This window comes from Culex quinquefasciatus, chromosome 2, assembly GCF_015732765.1.
Source record: "Culex quinquefasciatus strain JHB chromosome 2, VPISU_Cqui_1.0_pri_paternal, whole genome shotgun sequence".
Lineage (NCBI taxonomy): Eukaryota > Metazoa > Arthropoda > Insecta > Diptera > Culicidae > Culex > Culex quinquefasciatus.
In genome coordinates this window covers 41535898-41560552 of record NC_051862.1, presented here as the reverse complement: position 1 = coordinate 41560552, position 24655 = coordinate 41535898, and the positions used below count along the sequence as shown (strand labels likewise).

The window sequence follows — 24655 nt, the reverse complement described above, 5'->3', positions numbered from 1 at the left end:
AACTTTCATTTGAAGTTTGTTTGAACGGTGTAGTTAATGCCAAAACAATAAAATAAATGTTTATTAAAAATGCGAAACATTTCACTGAAATATTTCATAGGCGTCCGAAGCACCGAGAAGGCAAAGCAGAAATTTATGGTTTTGATTTCCTTAAATTCTATCAATTTTTTATATAAACTATCGATTGTTTTGGTGTTAACAGCTTATTTGAGACCTAAAAAATGCCATTCACTGACCTTTCAGTCCAAATTTGTGCGATTCATAAGCAAAATCGAGTGTCCGGAATTCGAAGCAAAAGTGTCAATTTCAAATCAGCTTTTATCAGTGTCCGGGATTCGAAACACAATAAGTCATTTTAATTTTAAAATTCTGATGAAAAATTGTTAGAAAATACATATTTCGCATGCATTCTCTTAAAACTGATAGTAAATACTACATCATGATGATATTTCTTCATTTCCAACTTATTACATGATTTTTTGTCAGCTTTAATGATAATGATATGCTACCAAGTGTCCGGATTTCGAATCATGACGTTATCTGTCATGGCTGGTTCATGAACAAATTTAATGTTTTGATGTAAAACTGAATTTGAAATGCATTATTTTCAAGCCACAATTTTCTACAATTCATGAAAAAAAAAACGCGATCAAAAATTTTCAAAAAAAAATGCTTCAAGGTCATAATTATTGATTGAACTGTTCTTGAAATTTTCAGATCATTCTAGAATTTTTTTTTAATTTCAAAGTGTCTTGCTTTTCAAAAGGGCCTGAAACACTTGATTTTGACCTTTTGAAAATAAGGCATGAATTAACAAATTAAAAAAAAAACAATTTTATCTGAAAGATCAGAGAATTCTACGAATGTTTATTTTTTTTACATGTAAAATCGAACCGTACTGAGGATATCGGCTGACGATCAGCAAAGCCTCTACCAATATTGTTCAAATCATAATTGGCTTTGAAGCAAAATTGAAGAAAATTTGCTGATCTCTAATAAAAACTATACTTTAATGAATGGTGTATAAAAATTCATAAAAAATTGAAAAATTACACTATTTTCAAGGAACCAAATTTTTTAGAGCGTTCAATTTCCATTAGAATCGCTCTTGAGCAGTTCTTTACGCAATCGGTCTTTTTTCTTTAATTTTAATTTTTGTATTTTTTAATCCGGCTGAAACTTTTTTGGTGCCTTTAGAATGCCCAAAAAAGGCATTTTGCATCATTAGTTTGTCCATATAATTTTCCATACTAATTTGGCAGCTGTCCATACAAAAATGATATGTGAACATTCAAAAATCTTTATCTTTTGAAGGAATTTTTTGATCGATTTGGTGTCTTGGGCAAAGTTGTAGGTATGGATAGAGACTACACTGAAAAAAATGATGCACGGTAAAAAAATTTTGGGTGATTTTTAATTTCACTTTCTGTCACTAAAACTTGATTTGCAAAAAAACACTATTTTTATTTTTTAATATTTTTTAGAGGACATCAAATGCCAACTTTTCAGAAATTTCTGGAAAGGGCAAAAAATCTTTGAACATGTTATGATTTTTTGAATCAATACATTTTTTTTCAAAAAATCAAAATATTGGTCGTAAAAATTTGTCTACTTCATTTTTCGATGTAAAATTGAATTTGCAATCAAAAAGTACCTTTGTGAAATTTTGATAAAGTGCACCGTTTTCAAGTTATAGCCATTTTTATGTAATTTTTTGACAAAGAACTTTGTCCTAAGGTTTCTATACGTGGTGGCAATCCAAAATTTTCGCGAAGCGAAAACGTTACGTGACGAATTCCCCTCTCGGCAAATTTCCCCTCTTTTTGGTGCACGCTGGTTGGATGAACGAACGTTTCCCAATCAGTCGATCGAGAGACGTGAGATTGATGTATCTAAAATCTCCCCCACTCCACCTCATAATTTTCGGATCGTCGACGAGCCAACAAAACTCGGCTCGGTCGGTCCCGAAAATTCATTCTATTGCTGGACGTCGACGAGGACACATCAGAAGCAGATGGCCTGGTGGCCCGGTAGCAGACTGCCTGGAGGTCCGGGAGCAGATGGCTTGGAGGCAAGGACCAGCTAAGACATGCCAGTCGCGGGAGTCGATCATTGGAACTGGCCATCACCTAGACTGGAGTGGCCGGAGGCCCCGCGGATGTTCCGATGGGGGGAAATTTGCCGATCCGTAAGAGTTGGGGCAATATGGGTATCAAACTTTATGGTTTTTCATACCGGACATGAAATTTGACATTTCGGCAGTAGTGACCACAATCCGGAGTGGCCGGAGGCCCCGCGGATGTTCCGATGGGGGGACATTTGCCGGACCGTAAGAGTTGGGGCAATATGGGTATCAAACTTTATGGTTTTTGATACTGGACATGAAATTTGACATTTTGGCAGTAGTGGCCACCACCTGGAGTGGCCGGAGGCCCCGGGATGTTCCGATAAGGGGACATTTGCGGAACCATAAGAGTTGGGGCAATATGGGTATCAAACTTTAGGGATTTTGATACTGGACATGAAATTTGACGTTTCGGCAGTAGTGACCACAATCCGGAGTGGCCGGAGGCCCCGGGGATGTTCCGATGGGGGGACATTTGCCGAACCGTAAGAGTTGGGGCAATATGGGTATCAAACTTTAGGGATTTTGATACTGGACATGAAATTTGACATTTTGGCAGTAGTGGCCACCACCTGGAGTGGCCGGAGGCTCCGCGGATGTTCCGATGGGTTAACATTTGCCGGACCGTAAGAGTTGGGGCAATATGGGTACCAAACTTTATGGTTTTTGATACCGGACATGAAATTCGATATTTTGGCAGTAGTGGCCACAATCCGGAGTGGCCGGAGGCCCCGCGGATGTTCCGATGGGGGGACATTCGCCGAACCGTAAGAGTTGGGGCAATATGGGTATCAAACTTTATGGTTTTTGATACTGGGCATGAAATTTGACATTTCGGCAGTAGTGGCCACAATCCGGAGTGGCCGGAGGCTCCGCGGATGTTCCGATGGGTGAACATTTGCCGATCCGTAAGAGTTGGGGCAATTTGGGTATCAAACTTTGTGGTTTTTGATACTGGACATGAAATTTGACATTTCAGCAGTAGTGGCCACAATCCGGAGTGGCCGGAGGCTCCGCGGATGTTCCGATGGGTGGACATTTGCCGATCCGTAAGAGTTGGGGCAATATGGGTATCAAACTTTATGGTTTTTCATACCGGACATGAAATTTGACATTTCGGCAGTAGTGACCACAATCCGGAGTGGCCGGAGGCCCCGCGGATGTTCCGATGGGGGGACATTTGCCGGACCGTAAGAGTTGGGGCAATATGGGTATCAAACTTTATGGTTTTTGATACTGGACATGAAATTTGACATTTTGGCAGTAGTGGCCACCACCTGGAGTGGCCGGAGGCCCCGGGGATGTTCCGATAAGGGGACATTTGCGGAACCATAAGAGTTGGGGCAATATGGGTATCAAACTTTAGGGATTTTGATACTGGACATGAAATTTGACGTTTCGGCAGTAGTGACCACAATCCGGAGTGGCCGGAGGCCCCGGGGATGTTCCGATGGGGGGACATTTGCCGAACCGTAAGAGTTGGGGCAATATGGGTATCAAACTTTATGGTTTTTGCTACTGGACATGAAATTTGACATTTCGGCAGTAGTGGCCACAATCCGGAGTGGCCGGAGGCCCCGCGGATGTTCCGATGGGGGGACATTTACTGGACCGTAAGAGTTGGGGCAATATGGGTACCAAACTTTATGGTTTTTGATACCGGACATGAAATTCGATATTTTGGCAGTAGTGGCCACAATCCGGAGTGGCCGGAGGCCCCGCGGATGTTCCGATGGGGGGACATTCGCCGAACCGTAAGAGTTGGGGCAATATGGGTATCAAACTTTATGGTTTTTGATACTGGGCATGAAATTTGACATTTCGGCAGTAGTGGCCACAATCCGGAGTGGCCGGAGGCTCCGCGGATGTTCCGATGGGTGAACATTTGCCGATCCGTAAGAGTTGGGGCAATTTGGGTATCAAACTTTATGGTTTTTGATACTGGACATGAAATTTGACATTTTGACAGTAGTGGCCACCACCTGGAGTGGCCGGAGGCCCCGGGGATGTTCCGATAAGGGGACATTTGCTGGACCGTAAGAGTTGGGGCAATATGGGTATCAAACATTATGGTTTTTGCTACTGGACATGAAATTTGACATTTCGGCAGTAGTGGCCACAATCCGGAGTGGCCGGAGGCCCCGCGGATGTTCCGATGGGGGGACATTTACTGGACCGTAAGAGTTGGGGCAATTTGGGTATCAAACTTTAGGGATTTTGATACTGGACATGAAATTTGACATTTTGGTAGTGGCCACCACCTGGAGTGTCCGAAGGCCCCAGGGATGTTCCGATGGGGGGACATTTGCCGGACCGTAAGAGTTGGGGCAATATGGGTACCAATCTTTATGGTATTTGATACTGAACATGAAATTTGACATTTCGGCAGTAGTGGCCACAATCAGGAGTGGCCGGAGGCCCCGCGGATGTTCCGATGGGGGGACATTTGCCGGACCGTAAGAGTTGGGGCAATATGGGTATAAAACATTATGGTTTTTGATACTGTATATGAAATTTAACATTTCGGCAGTAGTGGCCACAATCCGAAGTGGCCGGAGGCCCCGCGGATGTTCCGATGGGGGGACATTTGCCGGACCGTAAGAGTTGGGGCAATATGGGTATCAAACTTTATGGTTTTTGATACTGGACATGAAATTTGACATTTTGGCAGTAGTGGCCACCACCTGGAGTGGCCGGAGGCCCCGCGGATGTTCCGATGAGGGGACATTTGCCGGACCGTAAGAGTTGGGGCAATATGGGTATCAAACTTTAAGGATTTTGATACTGGACATGAAATTTGACATTTTGGCAGTAGTGGCCACCACCTGGAGTGGCCGGAGGCCCCGCGGATGTTCCGATGAGGGGACATTTGCCGGACCGTAAGAGTTGGGGCAATATGGGTATCAAACTTTAGGGATTTTGATACTGGACATGAAATTTGACATTTTGGCAGTAGTGGCCACCACCTGGAGTGGCCGGAGGCCCCGCGGATGTTCCGATGAGGGGACATTTGCCGGACCGTAAGAGTTGGGGCAATATGGGTATCAAACTTAATGATTTTTGATACTGGACATAAAAAGTTGCATTTGGCCATTATCTGAAATTAAGCAGTTAAAATATGCTAATGCTAAGCAGTTAAAATATATTGCTTATTAGGCAGGAAGTAATAAATAGATTACTGCGATGCACATTTTTTTTTTGTGCCACTGTGAAAATCTGTTTCTGGAAATTTAGAATAACTATCTCGTAATCATTGAGAGCCCTGTAAAGGGTAGTTTTTAATGTCTGCTGTTCAAATTTCCTTTACTGCCGCCAATTGCTTGCAGCAGCTTTGCAAAAACATTCCCGCATCTTGGTAACTTTCGAGTGGTGAAGGAAAGTAAATTGATTTCACTTCGATTTCTATTTCAGCTCCACTTGCAATTTCCGTCCCCTTAGTTCGATAGGACGGTTATTATAAGGGGGGAATTTGGACCGGACATTCTAATCGAAAATTTCAACAATCATCTTGCAAAGTTCTTTGTCATACTGGTAATGTGTAACATAACCACCTGCACCTTTTTTTTCGATGTAAAATCGAATTTGCAATCTAAAAGTACATTAGTGAAATTTTCATAAAGTGCACCGTTTTCAAGCTATAGCTATTTTTAGGTAACTTTTTTTGAAATTAGTTGCAGTTATTAATTTAAAAAATTTAGTGCCCATGTTTGCCTAATTTTGAAAAAAAAATATTTTTGAAATGCTGGGAAAATTCTATGTTGCTTTGTTGCTAAGATATTGCCATGCAAAGATTTTAAAACAAAAAAATGGATGTTTACTACCCAAACAACCCATAATTTTCTTATGTCGATATCTCAGCAACTAATTGTGCGATTTTCAATGTTTATAAATAAAACTTTCGTGAAATTTTCCAATCTTTTCAAAATCAATATTTTCAAAAAAAATAAGACTAACATTTCAAAAAGTCGTAATATTGAATGTTTGTCTCTGTCTCTGAATCTTGTATGGAGAAAAAAATTAAACAGCTCGACTTTTTGGACACACTGAATCATTGCAATCAATCATGGTTAATTAAAAAGAAAAGTTGCTTTAGTTTGGATTTTTATGAATGTTTGGTATAAAATAACTATCTAGTATCCTAGTTTCATAACTAGATATTTTCCTTAAATTAAAATGAAAGTATTTTTTTCCTGAAACAAAACTTTTTTATTTAATTAATTTCGATTTTAAGAAAAAAATTTAAAGCGCATTTAAATTAAATCATGAATGCTGTTTATATATCAAAATAGCTTTAATTCTTAAAGCATATTTATTCTGGATGCAATTGATTGATTATGTTTTACTAAGTTGCTTGTTTTGTTGAGAGTATTTTTTACTTTCTGTACCATTTCAATAAATTGTTATACTGTTATTATTTACCTTAAACTTTGTGATATCATACGTTTTTCACACTTTTAAGTGAATTTCTGTTTTTTTTATATATTATTAAATTGGTTTTAATGGTGTTACAGCACCTACACAAATTAAAATGTTTTCTGTTTGACCCAATGTCACCCCCTCTAAAGGGTGAGTTTGAGTTAATTTTAAAACGATTGGCATTTATGAACGGTGTGATTATTAGGGTGGGTACGTTTTTCAAAAAGTTCTCGGATCAAGTTTTAGTATGGTTCCCCTTGTAGGGCATGCCCATAGGGACTTTTATGCCAAATATCAGCTCATTTGGTTGTAAACTGGCTGCGCGCATCAGGGTTAAAGTTTACATGGGAATTACTATGGGAAATTGAAACTTTTTGTTCAAACGCTCCTACAGGTCTGGGAAAATCACGCGCCAACTTCTGGTATGGTCAGGCCTATGGGGAATGATCTGGAAAACACTTTTCCCGAAGAGAGCATATGGATTCGTTGTCCCTAGACCTGGCGCATCGGCAAACAATCCGATGTCTCCGAAATCAACGGTTTTCCCCCAAAAAGCATCAAATTTTCCTTAGCATGCTATGAAAGCTTGATGAACACCGCGACGCCATACGTCAGCCAGCTACCACGTGGTTGAAATATTTGCAAAAAAATACAAATTTGCTACGCAAAGATTCTGAATTCGACTAAATAATATCAAGATTACTCGAAATGATCACTTTCTAGTTAAAAGAAGGTTTGCAATTGAATATTCCAGCCGTTTCTCACCCACGTGATAGCTGCCTGACATATGGCGTCGCGGTGTTCATCAAGCTTTCATAGCATGCTAAGGAAAATTTGATGCTTTTTGGGGGAAAACCGTTGATTTCGGAGACATCGGATTGTTTGCCGATGCGCCAGGTCTAGAGACAACGAATCCATATGCTCTCTTCGGGAAAAGTGTTTTCCAGATCATTCCCCATAGGCCTGACCATACCAGAAGTTGGCGCGTGATTTTCCCAGACCTGTAGGAGCGTTTGAACAAAAAGTTCCAATTTCCCATAGTAATTCCCATGTAAACTTTAACCCTGATGCGCGCAGCCAGTTTACAACCAAATGAGCTGATATTTGGCATGAAAGTCCCTATGGGCATGCCCTACAAGGGGAACCATACTAAAACTTAATCCGAGAACTTTTTGAAAAACGTACCCACCCTAGTGATTATACTAGCCATATTCTGGGAAAATGTTGGTAAATTCAGGAGCATTCCCAAAAAATATTTATTTCGATATAATTTCAAATGTTTTTATTGTGTAAGAATAACAATAGTAATATCGTTTTTTGACCAAAAGTCACCACCACTGACGGTACATCATTTGTGGATAAACATTTTTGAAATCTATACTTATTTTGTTTTTTTTAAAGATTTTTCACCTGGGAGGAAAAAGCCACGTGGCCATATAGGGGGGGGGGGGGGGGGGGGTTGGCGTGAAACCACGAAAAACCATCATTGGAACTGGCCACCACCCGGAGTGGCCGGAGGCCCCGGGGATGTTCCGATGGGGGGACATTTTCCGGACCGTAAGAGTTGTGGCAATATGGGTATCAAACTTTATGGTTTTTGATACCGGACATGAAATTTGACATTTTGGCAGTAGTGGCCACAATCCGGAGTGGCCGGAGGCCCCGCGGATGTTCCAATGGGGGGACATTTGCCGGACCGTAAGAGTTGGGGCAATATGGGTATCAAACTTTATGGTTTTTGATACTGGACATGAAATTTGACATTTTGGCAGTAGTGGCCACCACCTGGAGTAGCCGGAGGCCCCGGGGATGTTCCGATAAGGGGACATTTGCGGAACCATAAGAGTTGGGGCAATATGGGTATCAAACTTTAGGGATTTTGATACTGGACATGAAATTTGATGTTTCGGCAGTAGTGACCACAATCCGGAGTGGCCGGAGGCCCCGGGGATGTTCCGATGGGGGGACATTTGCCGAACCGTAAGAGTTGGGGCAATATGGGTATCAAACTTTAGGGATTTTGATACTGGACATGAAATTTGACATTTTGGCAGTAGTGGCCACAATCCGGAGTGGCCGGAGGCCCCGCGGATGTTCCAATGGGGGGACATTTGCCGGACCGTAAGAGTTGGGGCAATATGGGTATCAAACTTTAGAGATTTTGATACTGGACATGAAATTTGACATTTTGGCAGTAGTGGCCACCACCTGGAGTGTCCGGAGGCCCCGCGGATGTTCCGATGGGTGGACATTTGCCGGACCGTAAGAGTTGGGGCAATATGGGTATCAAACTCTATGGTTTTTGATACTGGGCATGAAATTTTACATTTCGGCAATAGTGGCCACAATCTGGAGTGGCCGGAGGCCCCGCGGATGTTCCGATGGCGGGACATTTGCCGGACCGTAAGAGTTGGGGCAATATGGGTATCAAACTTTATGGTTTTTGATACTGGACATGAAATTTGACATTTTGGCAGTAGTGGCCACCACCTGGAGTAGCCGGAGGCCCCGGGGATGTTCCGATAAGGGGACATTTGCGGAACCATAAGAGTTGGGGCAATATGGGTATCAAACTTTAGGGATTTTGATACTGGACATGAAATTTGATGTTTCGGCAGTAGTGACCACAATCCGGAGTGGCCGGAGGCCCCGGGGATGTTCCGATGGGGGGACATTTGCCGAACCGTAAGAGTTGGGGCAATATGGGTATCAAACTTTAGGGATTTTGATACTGGACATGAAATTTGACATTTTGGCAGTAGTGGCCACAATCCGGAGTGGCCGGAGGCCCCGCGGATGTTCCAATGGGGGGACATTTGCCGGACCGTAAGAGTTGGGGCAATATGGGTATCAAACTTTAGAGATTTTGATACTGGACATGAAATTTGACATTTTGGCAGTAGTGGCCACCACCTGGAGTGTCCGGAGGCCCCGCGGATGTTCCGATGGGTGGACATTTGCCGGACCGTAAGAGTTGGGGCAATATGGGTATCAAACTCTATGGTTTTTGATACTGGGCATGAAATTTTACATTTCGGCAATAGTGGCCACAATCTGGAGTGGCCGGAGGCCCCGCGGATGTTCCGATGGCGGGACATTTGCCGGACCGTAAGAGTTGGGGCAATATGGGTATCAAACTTTATGGTTTTTGATACTGGGCATGAAATTTTACATTTCGGCAGTAGTGGCCACAATCCGGAGTGGCCAGAGGCCCCGCAGATGTTCCGATGGGGGGACATTTTCTGGACCGTGAGAGTTGGGGCAATATGGGTATCAAACTTTATGGTTTTTGATACCGGACATTAAATTTGACATTTTGGCTGTAATGGCCACAATCCGGAGTGGCCGGAGACCCCGCGGATGTTCCGATGGGGGGACATTTGCCGAACCGTAAGAGTTGGGGGAATATGGGTATCAAACTTTAAGGATTTTGATACTGGACATGAAATTTGACATTTCGGCAGTAGTGGCCACAATCCGGAGTGGCCGGAGGCCCCGCGGATGTTACGATGGGGGGACATTTGCTGGACCGTAAGAGTTGGTGTAATATGGGTATCAAACCTAATGATTTTTGATACCGGACATGAAATTTGACATTTTGGCAGTAGTGGCCACAATCCGAAGTGGCCGGAGGCCCCGGGGATGTTCCAATGAGGGGACATTTGCCGGACCGTAAGAGTTGGGGCAATATGGGTATCGAACTTAATGATTTTTGATACTGGACATAAAAAGTTGCATTTGGCCATTATCTGAAATTAAGCAGTTAAAATATGCTAATGCTAAGCAGTTAAAATATATTGCTTACTAGGCAGGAAGTAATAAATAGACTACTGCAATGCACATTTTTTCGTGCCACTGTGAAAATCTGTTTCTGGAAATTTAGAATAACTATCTCGTAATCATTAAGAGCCCTGTAAAGGGTAGTTTTTAATGTCTGCTGTTCAAATTTCCTTTACTGCCGCCAATTGCTTGCAACAGCCTTGCAAAAACATTCCCGCATCTTGGTAACTTTCGAGTGGTGAAGGAAAGTAAATTGATTTCACTTCGATTTCTATTTCAGCTCCACTTGCAATAGAAGTCCCCTTAGTTCGATAGGACGGTTATTATAAGGGGGGAATTTGGACCGGACATTCTAATCGAAAATTTCAACAATCATCTTGCAAAGTTCTTTGTCATACTGGTAATGTGTAACATAACCACCTGCACCTTTTTTCAAAATAGTCGCAGTTATTGGTTTTTAAAAGTAGTGCCCATGTTTGCCCACTTTTGAAAAAATAGTTATGAAAACTGAGTAAATTCTCTATATTTTGCTCTGTTGAACTTTGTTGATACGACCCTTAGTTGCTGAGATATTGCCATGCAAAGGTTAAAAAACAGGAAAATTTATGTTTTCTAAGTCTCACCCAAACAACCCACCATTTTCTAATGCCGATATCTCAGCAACTAATGGTCCGATTTACAATGTTAAAGCATGAAACATTCGTGAAATTTTCCGATCCTTTCGAAAAAAATATTAAAAAAAAATTAAATCAAGACTAACATATCAAAAGGTCATAATATTGAGTGTTTGGTCTTTTTGAACTAACATTATTATTTATAAGTCAGACCAAAAAAAATCAGACGTTGAAAGAAGTTATCAAATAGAGGTATAATCGTGGTTTTCTTCGTTTGCTATGCTTTTGTTTTATTTTTACACATAAATACAAACATGAATGAATTAGCCGAAGTCCTCGTAAAATTAAGCACAAATGTGATTTTGAAATTTTAAATCCACGATGGCTGTCAAAATTGCGGTGATGAAATATTGAGAAAATGCATTTGTAGTTTTGAGGTAATTTCCCACTCAAATTTGACTGAAACGAATTTGCCGAGCACGAATTTAATGTTGTAAGTGACAAAATAAAAAAAAAACGAAAAACGTTTATTTGTTCATGATTTAACTATCCGAATTTTCTTGTTTCTTGGTTTCAATTTAACATTTTCAAATTTTCATAAAACTATTCAGTAAGAAGAGCAACATTCTTGTGAAATTCCCAGCATTCGTAATTCTATATTTTCTAAGAGATGATCTTTTTTTGCAAACAAAGCGATGTTTCTATAAGAACTGGAAATTACAAGTTGAAAAAAAATGTTTTTCTTTAGAAAATCTTTGAAAAATATAAACGTTACCTTCTTCATTCAACTAAGACCGAAGACTATCGAAGCGAACTTATCATTTTTATATTAGGTATGTTTCATAACTTTATTTTATTTATTTATTTATCATTTTTTTTTTTTTGAAATGGTCCAATAAACCAAATTTCTAGTTTTCGCTTTTTGGGTGTTTTGAACCCGCTTTGAGTCAGGGGTATCAAAAAACACCCAAAAAACAAAAACTGAAAATTTGGTTTATTGGACCTTTTCAAAAAAAACTCCAGATGTTTTCTAAGAAAGAAACATTCTTAATTTTTTTCTGGTTCAATGTTAGCTAAAGGAATGATTTTCTGGGAAACGAGCAACAATCAAATTTCCAAATCCAACCCCATTTTTTTTAATTAGAAGTTTTTTAAGGTTTTAGCGAAGTCATCAAATTAAATTTATCTGTCTGTATTAATTCTTATTTTGAAAATATATCCAAACTTTTCGTTCCAATTGAGTAGCCACCCTACCCTTGCTTTGACACGCAGTTGACTATTCCTCGACTAGATAGATAACGTCGTGCTCAACTTATTGCCCTGGAGGTGACTTTTGAGTGAAATAGAAACTCTTATCCTTAGCCTCGTGGACATAGCACGGATTTGATTTTCTCGCCGTAATTTACACCCCACTTCATGGCTCAAAGTTGGACATTCTACCAGTTCGCCAGTCTGTCTGTCTGTCAGTCAGGGTGGAGGGAAAAGAACCAACTCAAATGTGGCTCTAAATGCTGGGTTGTCAGTGGAAGCTCGCCTTGCTGCAGGAATTTAAGCTCGATATTTAGTCCTGTAATTAACAGCTTTCGACTTGTGCATTTCAATCACGGAGTCGTATTTCTCCCTGTCTACCAGTTTCAACCAGGAAGAGACGGCTAATGCAAGCTCACCACGTGCATAGTGACATTGCACCACCGCCGCAGCGAGGGAATGTTATCTCTTCCCCTTTTTTCCTTGGTTGAGCTCTAATTACGGCACCTTCTTCGTCTTTTTCTCTTGCAGATCCCCCTGGAACGATCCGGACCACTTCATTCAGCGACAAAGTTGTCTCAACACGTTCGCCGCCGTGTTCGGGTAAGTTTGGTAAAATTAGTGAACAATATCAAGACGGTATACAAGGTTTGTGGTTATGGAGATTTTAATTTAAAGTTACAGAATATTAAAAATACTTTATGATCAAAACTAACCACTTTTCCCTCTCTCCCACCGCAGGTACATGCCGCTGCTGCGCTCGAACCTGCGGCTCGACCCCGTCCTGTACCGCGACTCGGTGTCCAACCTGAGGAAAAAGTACCGCCAGATCGAGCTGGTCGGCAGCTAGCGAACGGTGTACAGCTACTAAGAGAAGCAGTCTAAGTCTTAGTCTCGAGCGGCGGAAGAAGAAGATCCAAAAAACACACACTGACGCGGTCCTTGTTGTCTTACGGGGGATTTATTTTTCTGTCCCCGTTGGGAGAGGAACGAAGGGCCAAGTGAAAACATTCTAGGCCATCTAGTGGAGAATTTTTTTTAAAGGAGAAGGATAAGAAAACAATTCCTATTTTGTAATTAGTGGTACGTTTCTTAATTTTACAGCAAAAAAAAAGAACAAGTCGATAAGCAATTTTTCCGTTACAATCGAAACAAAAGGAAGCATCGTGTACAGAGACTAGAACAATTGAAAAGGGCAACCAATGTTAAGCAAAAACAAATAAGAGATAGTTGTTTGTTGTAGCTAAGCTTAATCAGTTCATCGCAAAACAAAACAAAAAAAAAACATGTTTGTAAATAGGCAATCTGTTAGGCAATTAGATAACAAAAAAAGCATTGACGAAATTCGAAGCATGATCGACGAGGAAGTTTTATCCCAAAATAGTGCGATAAGTAGGACAAAAAAATCAAATCAAACCAATCCGCATGCATCAGATCGAGAAAAAAACGTTACTTAAGTGTAGTTTCGTTGTGTTTTGTAAAAACGTAACTGCAAAGTGACGAAAACGGAAAAAAAGTTGTTAATAGAAGAAGTCACTGACTGGGAAGGAAAAGGAGGGATAGAAAGATATCGTGATCTGAGCAAAAGAAGAGAAAAAGTAGGAATGATTGAGGGAGTGTTTTATACGGAAGGTAGCTGTAAGGTTAGGAACAAAAACAGTTAAAGGAGATTATAGCAAATATATTTTATAAACTGCAACTGGTCATAAAGATATAAGCTAATTCTCTCATTTCCAAATCTTTAATGGACTGAAAAATCTTTCTTACTTTTATTCTTATACAGTTTTCCATGATTTTAACCAAACAAATGCTATTGATTAATTCTGTCTCATTTCACACAAAGCGTTTCTTTTTTTTCAAATTGTGACATTTTTCGACATTGATTGCAAACAGGAAGACGATTTCAAATAACCAAAAAGCGTTCATAAATTGATTAAATTTGATTAAGCTTAGATTTTGACTTCCTTTTTTGTTTCGACTCAATAGAAAAAACTTCAACTAACCATTTGAAACCCACAACCCAAAATACGTAAAAAGTTGTAAAAATAAACAGAAGAAATCTTTAGGTGCTCTTATACTTATATTAAGGTTTAGTGATTTATTCACGCTCAAAAATTTCGCGAAACGTGAAAAATGTAAAAATAACCTGGAAAAAATTATGTTTCAATCGCAGAAACTACGTTATATCGTCAGCTCTGTGCTATCTTGTGACATAGACCATTTTGGTCGAAAATGAGTTAATCATGACGTTTTGCTATACTTAACAAACACTACAAGATGTTTTAATCCGATTTTGGTAACTCGCTTCCGTTTCCCGGATATCGCAATACACTTTGTGACATAGACCAATTTATCATCAAAATGATTGTGCACACTTGTGACACGTCATACATGTTGTTGGAAAATGTGGAAATTTTTCTTGTTTTTCACAAATTTATGTACACACATACTTTCTAAAGGCAATGCAACCTTTTGTTTATAAAAATATACTGATTAAGTCGATTAAACCATTGATTTGAGCTTATTTTAGTTTGTATGGGAATTCTGTGCACACTTGTGACACGTAGTACAATTTTACTTTCGAAACACACTTGTGACACGTGCTTTTCAGATTTTTGTTTACATTATTTACAGTATCTTTTTACTGGTGTAACCAAATTAGTTGAAACTTGGAGCGTTTGTTAAGCGATAGTATACGAAACGATTGCTTCAAAAAGTTTGGCTCTATCATTTATAGTTTTGAAATTATTTACCAACAAACTTTAAAAATCGATTTTCTCGAAAAGTAGGAAATGGTCGTTGTCACAAGATAGCACACAACTGACGATATGCTTCATTATATGTTATTTTTCACTAAACTATACAAATCTTCACTACATTTGAACAACATTTTTTGCAATTCCAAAAAACACACACTGAGTGAAATTTTATGTCAAATTCTCATGTATTTTGTCAATAAATCGTTTAAATCAAAAAAATGTTGAAAAGTGTTACTTTTCGAAACAAGTGCTGAAAAGTTCAACTTTTCAGCACCCATTGGAGTGCCGAAAAGTAGAACTTTTCAGCATTTATTTTGAAAAGGGTTGCTATTTGATTCTGTTATTTTTGGTACAGAAAAGTAGGCTATTTCGTCATTCAAGAATGACAGGAAAAGTAAGTAGTTTCGCGACGGAATTGCAAAAAAAAAAAACTTTTCTTATTTAATTTCCAAAAAAGCTTTGGCAAAATGTAGGAAATGAGTATTCCTCTTTATTGAACTGTTTTTTTTTTCTTCTAATATCCGACTAGAAAAACAGAAACAAAATTGTTGATTCGCATTAATTTTATCTTTTGCATTTTATTGAATTTCATATCCAAGCAAAAAATAACAATATTCTCCAGTCAAGATGTTTGAGATAATTTTAATTTTCTGTAATATTTTTCTCAGCTAAGATTTTATCGCACTTTTCCAAAAATTAAATTGAAATTCCATAGGCAAAAATAATTAAATCACGAACGAAATCTTCAAAATTCAAAAACAAAAATGGTGATATTTTTCAACTCCCACTGGAGCCATCTTACCAAATAATCAAAACTCAGACTCAGGACTCAGAAAAAATCAATTCATTTAAATAAACCTGGTAAAATACTCAAATTTTCACAAAATTCTGCGAGGTGTTTTGAAAACTATAATATTTTGTGAAAATTCAAGTATTTAAAACCTTAGTGAAGTAAAAATGCATACAAAATTTCACTTCGTTTTAATATTGCAAATTATAAATATTTGATTTATTTAAAAAAAAACACGGTAATTTGTTAAAACTTTTGTATTTTACAAAAAAAAAAAACAGAAAGTATCCAAATCAAAAGTGCTCCGACTTGGCCAAAATAAGACCCGTGCTTTTTGTTTGGCGATTAGGGCGCTCCGATCTGGTAGTCCTATTAGGGTGGTCCAAAGAATAGCGTTTTACGTAGATTTTCGTAAAAAACACATTTTTCAAAATGTCATCACCGGAACACTGAACTAATTCTAAAGCGCCACATTCAGAAGTAATATTAGTTAAGCTTTTAAGGAAAAATACGTTGAGATTCGAAAAAACTAGCTGAATGTTTGAAAAGGTCCTACGAAAATTTAATTTGGTAATTTGAATGTCTCGAGACCGAGAGCTCATATCTGAAAATATGTTTTCTGTCCACGCTCCCCACCTCTCCCCTTTTAGGGGCATGCTAAACAAGTAAGCAACACATGTACCACTTAAAAAAAATCAAATTACCGCAGGAATATTCATTTTAAATTATTTCCAGCTGTTTGCACGTCTATTTCCATTGAAATTTAGATTTTTTTTTTCTTTTTTTTTGTCCTCTCATTTTATGGGTCAATTAATTATTTAAAAATTAAAGCATGAGAATGTAAAAACACATTAAAAAAATTAAAAAATAAACAATGGCATTCTTTAGAATCTAACCTATTCAAATGAGATATTGATTTTTTTGAAATTATTCCACTTAGTTTCTCAAATTTATTCCACTTAGTAAGGCAAATTTCATGACTATTTGTGAAAATTAACTCAAAATCTTTTTTTAAGGTTGAAATTCTAAACTTGTTTAACAAAAAAAGAGTTTTAAAATTAAATAATGCTACAAAAATAAAAGTCATAATTATTTAATTTGTCCCTTATCCCACAATATTTTGAAATCATATTTAAAGTGTCATAAGCATAGACGACTTTTAATATCACGACTTTTAATATCACGAATTGACAGACTTTTTATATCTCTTCTCATACTCAATTGAAATAATCCTTGAAAGTGTTTCAAAAACATCATCGAAAGGACATTAGCACTTAATTTCGTATTTTTAAACAGGCTTACCTCAAGTTGTTTATTCTATGATCAAATTTACGTTTGTGAAATGAGACAGAATGATCAAAATCATACTTTCCACTAAAGCAACTCAAAATACTGACGCAGCTATTAAGTTTACAAAGCAGATCACATGCCAAGCAGTTTTCAAAAATCTACATGGCCAGTCAACCAAGCACGTGTCGTGAAAGTTCCAAAAACTAAAACGTACACATTGACTGACAAATATATTTCCAAAAACATGCGCCATCAAAGCCATTCTCGCGAAATCTTGAAAAGATTTCTCGCGATAGAAAACCCAGTTAAAGATAGTAAAAGCAATCAATGTTTCAAACAAACACACATCTTTTTTATATTCTTGAAAGCAGCTGTAAATATTTCTACTGTGACATAAGGTTAGCTTTTTTTAAACATAATTTTCAACTCAGTTGCCGCAGTGTTCGAAGGCCAAAACCGATTTTTGTTTATTTGCGTGAATGAAATTATGACGAGTGTTTTTTTTTTACCCGAGTGCAAATAAGTTTGCTTCAGTGGAAGTGGAATGAAAATGAACGCGAGCAAGAGAGGCAGAGTAATAAGAGAAACAAAATGGTGCCGTTTGATACGATTAGTAAGTAGGTAATTATTAACGAAATTAAATTAAAGAAAGTGTAGTTAAAACAATGAAAGTGAAAACAATAAGCGGTAAGGCGAGCAAAGTGAAAAGTAACTCGAGGAGATTTCACAAATCAAAAAAGAATCACAAAGGAAGTTAAAGTCAGAAAATGTTGGGCAGAGTTAAAACAAGGATAATCAAGAGAGAGGAGAAAAAAATGGCGAAAAAAACACTGGACGTCTTCCAATCAGCCGTCTTTCAGTTGAGTTTACGATAGTTAAGGTTGGAAAAGGTGAAACTCTAATCACAAAACAGCATAAATTGCAGACTCCAACAGAAAACCAACCACAAACACTGAAAAAATAAACACAAATCAATTCAAATCCATATCTAGTCTTGGCTGCGGCCCGCCAAGGTTGAAACCGAAACTGCAATAAACTGAACAAAACAAAACTGTAAACCTAGTAAAAACTCTAACCTATGAATCAAAACAACCCGATCAAGCTTAATGTGGACGATATTCAGTGGAAAAATCAACTTTTTAAAAACGAAGAATACCAGAAAATAAACTCATGCTTAGCTTGTAATAGAAACGATTGACGATCGATGTACTCATTTCTGGGTGTAACAAAAACAGTTTTGAACTGAGCCGAACCTAACCTAGAAACTGTGTAGAGACTCATTTTGGAACCAACCGCTAGTGCGACGATGTTTGACATGCAATGCTGGAAGAAAAAAGACTTTCTTTTTAATAAATCTTGAAAAACCCGACCAAAACCAGTATCCTTAAAGTGTAACAATAACCCGCACCAACAAAAAATCATTTTTCAAAAAAACATCCCATTCACAATACTTCAAAAATCACAGAAATGCAAATGAAATTGATTTTTTTTTCTGCATGTTCACAACATCAAATAAACATTTCCATCAAATCGCAGCAGGCGATAAATTTAATAAAAATTGGATTCCCTCAAGCAACGAAAACAAAAATGCGAAGCCTGCTTTGATTGATTGTCACCACGTGGTTGTTCTGACGCCGCCTTCAGCGAACACGATTTGATTGACATCATTTTGCAATCAGTTGAGGTGGAAAACATAATTACGTAAAAAAAATCGTGATTTATTTTCAAACGATGAGTTTTTTTCTGTTTTTTTTTGTTTTGCTGTAGTGCCGAAAGCGATCAACGCTTTTCGGTGTATGACGTGGGCGAATTTTTGTTTTGGATCCATGTCACAGAGTTAACCTGAATTTTTCATTTTAATTATTTGATTAATTTTCATTTCCAAAAAAATTGCAAAAAAAGTTTACTTCTCAGGCAAATGCATAGAATCGAAATTGACAAAAAAAAATCTTGAAAAATTGCATTTTGTGATGATTTTAGACTAACTTCAAGTTTACTATTACAAAATCAGTTGATTCGCATTTGCGAAAACACTAGTGAGCAATTCGGTACGTTTTCGCAAATCGGGTTTTCATTGATTTTCTTGCTATTCCGTCGTGAAACAACTCACTTTTCCTGTCATTCTAAAGCGAAAAAACAGCCTAATTTTCTCTGCCAGAAATAACAGAATGGAAAATTAATACCTTTCAATACCACAGTTGAAAAGTTCTACTTTTCAGCAGCAGAACAGTAACATTTTGAAACATTTTTTTTTTTAGCGCTGAATTAACAAAACATATAGATGCTCGACATGAAATTCTATCCTTAAAGCGTTGTCCAGAATTTCAAGAAAATATTGTAAGCAAGGCAATGTTGTAGCTTATTAACCCGGGCATGGTCTTCGGGTCTATAGGACCCAGTAGCACTATAAAAGTAATTGTAACTTTTGACCAAAAACACCTAGAGATCTGAAATTTTGTGACTTTGTGTATCTTACTAAGACACACATTCTGGCCAAAAATGAACTTCCGGTGGCCACCGGAAGTGCGCACCAAAAAAAAACTGACACCAATGGTATTCCGGGTCTATAGGACCCAGAAATGTTTTCAGCTGCCAAAATTCGAGATTGTAACCGATTTTGGATGTCTTGACCGCAAATGAGGATGTCTACTTTCTGAACCCAACCGGCAGAACCGGTTTTGGACACCGTGGCCACCGGAAACCTGCTACAACCGAAAAAAGTTCTTTTTGAGGCCCCTACTTTGAGGACCTGTATCTCCGAAACGATTGCACATAGCAGGTTGCTTCCGGTTGCATTCGACAGATAATAACCTGAATTTTAAGCCCCAGAAAAAATAATTGGTCCATAGTGGCCACCGGTTCCGGTAACCCGGAACTTCCGGACAACTTGATTTTGCAGTTTTTGACATAATACCGTCACACAGAGAAGATACTACATACTACCCTGACTATCGGTTCTGGCCAACTCTGGCCAATCCGGAACCGGTTCCAGGGTACCACTAAAACGGTTCCAATAATTGTCACGCTAGAAACCCGTCATGTTGCATATAAAACTTCATGAAATTGCATGTTATGACCATCTGAGGTCATGCCGATGTCCTCTGACCCATCCTGGTCACTCCGGAACCGGTTACCGGTGGCCACTGGGGGACACTATCGGAATATGCAATGAACCCTATCATCCGACGTATCAAACTTCATGAAATTGAAAGTTATGACCATCTGAGGTCATGCCGATGTCCTCTGACCCATCCTGGTCACTCCGGAACCGGTTACCGGTGGCCACTGGGGGACACTATCGGAATATGCAATGAACCCTATCATCCGACGTATCAAACTTCATGAAATTGAAAGTTATGACCATCTGAGGTCATGCCGATGTCCTCTGACCCATCCTGGTCACTCCGGAACCGGTTACCGGTGGCCACTGGGGGACACTATCGGAATATGCAATGAACCCTATCATCCGACGTATCAAATTTCCAGAAATTGAAAGTTATGACCATCTGAGGTCATGCCGATGTCCTCTGACCCATCCTGGTCAATCCGGAACCGGATACCGGTGGCCACTGGGGGACCATATCGGAATATGCAATGAACCCTATCATCCGACGTATCAAACTTCATGAAATTGAAAGTTATGACCATCTGAGGTCATGCCGATGTCCTCTGACCCATCCTGGTTACTCCGGAACCGGTTACCGCTGGCCACTGAGGGACACTATCGAAATATGCAATGAACCCTATCATCCGACGTATCAAACTTCATGAAATTGCAAGTTATGACCATCTGAGGTCATGCCGATGTCTTATTACCTAACCTGATCACTCCGGAACCGGTCGCCGGTGGCCACTTGGGGGCACTATCGAAATATGCAATGAACCCTGTCATCCGACGTATCAAACTTCATGAAATTGAACATTCTTACCATCTGAGGTCATGCTAACGTCCTTTGAACTTATCTGGTCACTCCAGAATCGGTTACCGTTGGCCACTTGGTGACACTCTCTGAGTATGTAGTAAACCCTATCATCCGACGTATCAAACTTCATGAAATTGAAAGTTATGACCATCTGAGGTCATGCTAACGTTCTTTGAACTTATCTGGTCACTTCGGAGTCGGTTTCCAATGGCCACTTGGGGAAACTTGTGGAATATGCTAGAAACCCTATCATCCGAAATATCAAACTTCATAGAATTGAAAAATTATTTCTATCCAAGGTTATGCCGACCTAAACTAACCTTACCTGATCAATCTGGAACCGGTTACCTATGGCCACTGAGGGCCACTCCGGGACCGGTTACCAGTGGCTTTTGGGGAACATTATCGTAATATGCAATGACGGCATATCGAACAACATGAAATTGAACAATATTATATCTAAGGTAATTACGCTAACATCCCCTAACTCTATCTGGCTTTTGGAATCGGTTACCGGTGGCAACTGGTGTACACTTGTGGAATATGCGGAATAGAAACCCTATCGTCCCACATATCAAACTTCATGAGGCCGTCTTTCTCTCAAACCGAGTGTTGCCGAGATTTGGGTGCAGAAACTCTTTCATCTAACCTTTGATTTTGATATTTTAGAAATTATAGACACGCAAAAATCGGTATTTTCTCGGATAGCTAAGCTGCACTATTGGCGTTAAAATCCTCTAAATGCGAATCCAAACATGTTTGGAACTTGCTACTCGGCATGTTGTTTTGGGTACCAGGATACTGCGGTATTGAAGGCATTGAAATGGCTGATGAACTTGCCAGACTAGGCCTATCAAACATATTCGTGGATCCCGAGCCGTTCCTTGGAATCTCAAAACGTGCCGTGAAGCAAGAAATTACTAATTCGTCGCTTGTGTGCTATCTATCTCCTATCTTTTTACAGCAGACGTGTTACAAGATAACACAAGTGACGAATTGAGGACAATCGCAGTGGCCATCGTAAACCGATTCCGAAGTGACCAGATAAGTTCAAAGGACGTTAGCATGACCTCAGATGGTAATAATGTTCAATTTCATGAAGTTTGATACGTCGGATGATAGGGTTTATTACATAATCAGAGAGTGTCACCAAGTGGCCACAGGTAACCGGTTCCGGAGTGATCAGGTTGGGTCAGAGGACATCGTCTTGATCCCAGATGATCATAACTTTCAATTTCATGAAGTTTGACACGTCGGATGATAGGGTTCATTGCATATTCCGATAGTGTCCCCAAGTGGCCACCGGTAACCAGTTCCATCGAAAACCGGTTCCGGGCCAGGTTAGGTCAGAAGACATCGGCAGGATCTCAGATGGTCATAACTTTCAATTTCATGAAGTTTGATACGTCGGATGATAGGGTTCATTGCATATTCCGATAGTGTCCCCCAGTGGCCACCGGTAACCGGTTCCGGAGTGACCAGGATGGGTCAGAGGACATCGGCATGACCTCAGATGGTCATAACATGCAATTTCATGAAGTTTTATATGCAACATGACGGGTTTCTAGCGTGACAATTATTGGAACCGTTTTAGTGGTACCCTGGAACCGGTTCCGGATTGGCCAGAGTTGGCCAGAACCGATACCAAACAGTCAGGGGTAGTATGTAGTATCCTTCTGCAATGATTTGGAAAATAATCCGTTTCAAAATACTGGTCTGTGTGACGGTTTTATGTCAAAAACTGCAAAAATCAAGTTGTCCGGAAGTTCCGGGTTACCGGAACCGGTGGCCACTATGGACCAATTATTTTTTCTGGGGCTTAAAATTCAGGTTATTATCTGTCGAATGCAACCGGAAGCAACCTGCTATGTGCAATCGTTTCGGAGATACAGGTCCTCAAAGTAGGGGCCTCAAAAAGAACTTTTTTCGGTTGTAGCAGGTTCCCGGTGGCCACGGTGTCCAAAAACGGTTCTGCCGGTTGGGTTCATAAAGTAGACATCCTAGCCTTTCATTTGCGGTCAAGACATCCAAAATCGGTTACAATCTCGAATTTTGGCAGCTGAAAACATTTCTGGGTCCTATAGACCCGGAATACCATTCGTGTATGTAGAAAACGAAGACCATGGCCAGGTTAATATGACATTTCAGAAAAAATAAAGCCCACGTGGAAAAAAATCTTATATTCTGTTTCATTTTCTATTATGATTCATATTATTACTATTTTGTTTATATTCTAGTGGACTCAAACTGTCTGAGTGGTTTTTGCATAGTTCAGAAAAAATACACTCTTTTATTTTTCCAATCAGCGATATGTTGGTAAATATTCATCAGTTTTTTTTAATTAGAAAAAATAAATATTTTTCGAAAAAATATCATTTTTAAAGAAAAAATTTACGCATGAATTTTCATAACTTGGTAAAAGTAAAAAATAATTCGTCAGAAATAAAACCGTTTGAGACTTTTGGCGACATCAAGTGCACTTATGAAAATAAGATCGTTTTTTTTTTTCAAAACCTGGTTTTTGCAATAGAAAATTAAATTAAAAAAACGGGGAGATTTTTTTTGCGTGCGTTCGGAACAGTTTACAGATAAACTAATGTTCAAAAAATCATAGAAAATCCATAGTTGAACATAATGATTTGCTTTTACCATCTTTTTTAAGCAAAATGGTGTTTTGATCATAAGGAATCAATGGACAAAGTTTCATCCAAATCAAAGAAAAACATGAAAAATCCTTTTTGCAAAAACGTAGACTAAACTAAAAAACTTATGTGGTTGTTGTCAATTTGAAGAAAGTGGGTTAAAAAATGGCCTTTTCACTTTTTATTTGATTTCTTCACCTAGTAATACATTTTAATATCTTCTTTCCCTTCTTGAATTGATTCTCAGCCCAAAAAATACTGATACATTGTCAGTAAAAAAATGAGGCTAATATGTGACACTTGGAGTCATAACTCAATCTTCATAAAAAAACAACAAATGTATAAAAGGTTGTGGCTTAGTAACTACTTTCCGATTAACAAGGTTTAAAATAGAAAACGGTGGGTAATTTTCTCAGCTTCTCAAATTTTTAGGGTTCTTTTCCTTTACAAAAAAGTTCATGAAAAAAGTAGTTAACTTTGCCCCAGATAAATGCCAAAACTATTGGAAAAATCCTTTCTCAAGGTACAAAATTTTTAACAACAGAATAATTCTCGCTGAAAGCTATTGACACAAGTTCTCATAAATCAAAACCAATTTAATTTTTCGATATCATCCATCAAGTTAGTAAAAAAAACCTTGATTGTTCAAATTTGTGCAACCCAACGCATTTTAACAAATAATTTTTGTTAATCAATGTTTTGAAAATTAAATTTTCAGAGCTTTCGAATGAATTTGTTAGAAAAAATACTGTTTCCAACAAAAAATGACTCAAAAACGAAATGAATCCAAATACATGAAAATTGGAAGGCCAGCGCAATCGAAACCCCGTTTATTTCAATGGAAAGCTGAGACAATTTGACGAAATTGCCCGCGAAATCTTAAGTGTATCTGCCTTCGTTGATTTTTGGTCAATTTTACAAATTAACAGAAATCTAATTTCTCATTTCCGATTTTTTTTATGGATGTCCACAATAATGTTGCAAGATGGATTCTTTATTCATATAAAGACCTTATAAGGGCTAAATTTTATATCTAAATTCATTTTCGAAAAAAGTTCGGAAATCATA

General features: G+C 38.6%; 1 protein-coding gene across 5 annotated transcripts in view; it reads left to right on the top strand.

Annotated features, from left to right (window-relative positions):
- LOC6052726 (exostosin-1) overlaps positions 1-13699 on the top strand; it is a 402218-nt gene extending 388519 nt beyond the window's left edge. For all 5 annotated transcript variants that reach the window (XM_038255001.1, XM_038254998.1, XM_038255000.1 and 2 more), the window contains exons 10-11: positions 12715-12786; positions 12925-13699. In XM_038255001.1, the coding sequence (XP_038110929.1) occupies positions 12715-12786; positions 12925-13033 (181 nt within the window). In that variant the 3' untranslated portion in view covers positions 13034-13699. The remainder of the gene's footprint in view (positions 1-12714; positions 12787-12924) is intronic.
- Positions 13700-24655: the final 10956 nt, after the last annotated feature.